Source organism: Numida meleagris, chromosome Z, assembly GCF_002078875.1.
Source record: "Numida meleagris isolate 19003 breed g44 Domestic line chromosome Z, NumMel1.0, whole genome shotgun sequence".
NCBI classification, from domain to species: domain Eukaryota; kingdom Metazoa; phylum Chordata; class Aves; order Galliformes; family Numididae; genus Numida; species Numida meleagris.
The window spans coordinates 1,343,798-1,347,524 of record NC_034438.1 but is presented as its reverse complement, the minus strand read 5'-3'; the positions used below and the strand labels follow the sequence as shown (position 1 = coordinate 1,347,524).

The following is a 3,727-nucleotide window of genomic DNA, read 5'->3' as shown; positions in this document are numbered from 1 at the left end:
GACCAAATACTGTATCTCAATAAATCCCTTTGGGTAGGGAATGTTGAACAGAAAGGCGCAGTGCTGGGTGAACCTCTTCTGGATGCTAAGACTCACCCACTACCACGCCTGTTCACCATGTGAAGGCCAGGAGGGTTCAAGACACGGATGCTGCACCTCTCCAAAGCCTGCAGGCTCCACAGGGCTGGTGGTTCCCACTGAGAAAGGTTTGCCTTCCCCAAACATAGGAGCTCAGTCAGCTAAAGCGACTTCTCTCCTGACGAGGACACACTGGCACGACGCAGAGCACCAGTCAAAGCTATGGACCTGCGAGCAACCCAGGTGACACGCTGGCGTGAACGCCACTGTAATCTAGGGACAGGACGGTAGAAGATGAACACTGGGCTGCTGCCATGGGAGTATGCTCAATCTGAAATGACAAGCAACAGGAATACCCCTCCTGCTGCTCCTCCCCACCTCTAACAAAGCCACTCCGCACCGTGGGTCAAGTGTACATTTTTATTTTTTTCATGGAACATAAACTCCTTTAGAAAAAAAAAAAAAACATTCATCCGGATGAGGACACCCATAGAAAAAAACACCGATCTCGTCTTCTTTTTTTTTTTTTTTTAATTTGGCATTTGTTATTTGCATTTATATTAAAGCAAAGTGCATCTTTTCTTATTTTTCTCGTTTATACACATTGCACAATACATAAATAATGATGCTTATAAAACGTCTTTGTATTTACAAGTAATAATATATTTATATATAACATAAAATACACTTTTTTTCTTTAATAAATCTCAGGGTTTTTTTTAAGGAGTCCTTTTTTTGTGTGTTTTCTTTCCAAAGCACTACGTTGCCAAAGTTCTGATGAGAATGCTCTCTTGTTCATTTAAACCTTTGTATTTAGAAAAATAGCTTATGTTAAGGTCTAAACATGCTCATTGAGCTAAGAACAGTGTAAAAGTATCATACGTGTGTATGAATTCAAGAAGAAATGAAAGCACAACAGCGTCTCCAGATACGATGGTACTGGGATAACCTGATCCAACAGGTTCCAACAGACCAACTATCCTCAACACTTTTTTTCCCCATTTATTTTTGTTTTTGTTTTGTTTTGCTTTGTGTTTTTTTTTGTTTGTTTTTTTTCTAGGCTCATGTCACATCTCGGCTCAGCTCCAATTGCAAAGCACAGGCCATGCACGGTTCCTTCGTTGTCATTTTCTCCTCTTGTATCAATCCATGATGATAAAAAACGCTGTGGAAAGATGGGCGGATGGACAGGATGGACACGGGGACAAGACGTGAACCCAGCAGCGACGACGACGACGACCCAATGACAAAATTCAATGGCAAAAACAACACGGGTGGGGTAAGACCTGGCGGGAAGTTTGTGTGCCATTGGTGGGGCCTCATTGGGTTAGCACCGCTGGGGAGGGGTGCTGGTTGGTGCCACCAGCATTGTGACTGGGGTGCGTGAAAAATACAGGGATCCCCGCACGCTACCCAAGAGCAAGTGGCTCCCAACCCATCCATCACATAGGATAATTCTTTTGGAAGTGGGAAATGATTACCATATGTGATCTGCCCCCGCCCTGCACGCCTTTCTCTCGAGTTATTGGTCGTTCTCACTTTTAAAAAATAGATCTATTTATCAAAATACCCAGGCGAAAATCTTTCCATAAGCTATTTCTCAAAACGGGGAAAAAAAAAAAAAAACAACGAACAAAACGAAACAAAAACAAGAAGGTTGCATGAAAAGCAAGCACTCAGAAGGAAGTAATAGCAGCAAAGTAGTATAAATGTCATGAGTCCGCTCCGTCTCGCGTCATCGGTTATTAAAAATAACCTCTAACCAGCACGGGCAGCTGCTGATGAACTGCCTGGTGTAGCACTGGCCCCAGCCCTTCACAAAGCTGATCTGCACGGTAAATCCAGTCCATGGTTGCTGCATGAACTCGTGGTCGTTCGGCCTCTGCAGGCTGTACGCCTTCTCGTAGTCGAAAGCCTTGATGGAAAAACCCGGGAACACTTTGTGCACCAGCAACGTCCTGGAGTCGGGGTTGTCCAGTGTGGCCGACTTGATGAAGATGGGGTAGCTGCTGCGGTTGTAGACCCACACGCCGTCCACCTCCTTGGTGAGCTGGATGCCGTACCCGATCTTGCTGCGCACCTTCTGCACCAGCTGGCTTCTGTTGTCCGAGTTGAGCTGCCCGAGGCAGAAGCCGTTCCCCTGAGGTAGATCATAGAAGATATCCAGGGAGGGCTCTTGGACAGAGTACAGCCGACCCACGCGCGTCTTCTCTTCCCAGTATGCCACCACGCACCAGTGTGAGTTATCCCCTGTCTCCTGAAGAACTTGGGAATCTACAGAACGAGACAAAAAGGAAGGAGAAATTGAGGACTGTGGGGGAATTGTGATCCAAAAGCGATGCAATGTCATGAGTTCCACCTCTTCACAATGCTCTCCACACACACCCTGACACCCACAGTACCCTGGAGGTGCCCATGGCCAGGCTGGATGGGGCCCTGGACAACCTGGTCTGGTGGGAAATGGTGCTATGCATGGCAAGGGGTTGGAATGTGGGGGTCTTCAAGGTCCCTTCCAGCCCAGCCCAATCCGTCTGTAATCTCTGATGTCCCTTCCAACCCAACTGTTCCATGGTTCTGTGATCTTCAAGGTCACAGAACCCAACCATTCTTCTGTTCTATGACCTTCCAACCCAACCATTCTTCTGTTCTATGACCTTTAAGGTCCCCATTCTGTGGTTCCACCATCCTGTGATAACTTGATGACCACCAAGCCGACGACGAGTAGAACTAAACACCCTACCACCCATCTCCATGAACAAGTCACCATCCATTGTGCACAGCCAGGGGGATAAAACAAGATGCAGTTCCCAAAGCAGCTCACAGGACACCACCCCCAGGACTCAGCTGTCCAATTCTGGGGCTTTCATAGGCCAGGCCAAGGCCTAGAGGATGGCAGCAGTGTGGAGGCCGGAAGCTGTGTGCTGTTAAGAAAAACGGCCCCAAAAGCCATGAAAGCCACCCAAAACTCAGTTCCCTTTGCCCTTATCTCCACTCCTTCCTCTGAAGAGTGGTTACGACATGGGGGGAAGGGGCCACGGGTGCTGAGCAGCACCAAACCCCTTTTCCTCAATGCAGCATCCGCGCTCGGTGCTGCTCTGCAATCCCTCCCGGCCCTCGCAGGCGTGTTGGGACCTGGGAACCATTCATCTCCATAATTGCACTTTAAAAAAAAATACCCAAATCCAACCAGGCTGCAGGAATGCATGGGGGCAACACAGCAGCAACCCCTCCACACACCCCACCCCAAGCCTTAACGTCGCTGTTTTCAGTATTTTCTGTGTTTTTCTCCTATGCTTCTTGCTGGTCCCCCAGCACGGGCGTTTTTGTTAATCAAAAACAAAACCAAAAAAAAAAACAAAAAAACCAACAACAAAATGCAGCTCCAGCGCCGCAGCCGCACACTGCTCATTTCCTCATTTTGGTGCCAGCGAGGAACAGAGCTCTGCAGTCACTGGAGGGGCCCACTGCTGACAGCCATGGGGGCTCATGGCCCCAAAAGGAGGGTGTCCCAAGGAGAGTGCAGCAAGAAACACCCCCGGGAGTGTGTTTTTCCCCATGCCCCTGCCCCCAAAAAACAGAGCAATGTGCAATGATGCAAGGGCCGCTGTGCCCTCCCCCCCCTACACTCCCCCCTTGCCGCACCCTCCCC

The 3,727-nt window shown here is 48.7% G+C and overlaps 1 protein-coding gene across 1 annotated transcript in view; it reads right to left on the bottom strand.

Annotated features, from left to right (window-relative positions):
* SMAD7 (SMAD family member 7) overlaps window positions 595-3,727 on the bottom strand; it is a 26,117-nt gene continuing 22,984 nt past the window's right edge. The window contains exon 4 of the mRNA XM_021381064.1: window positions 595-2,352. Coding sequence (XP_021236739.1) covers window positions 1,814-2,352 — 539 coding nt within the window. The 3' untranslated portion in view covers window positions 595-1,813. The remainder of the gene's footprint in view (window positions 2,353-3,727) is intronic.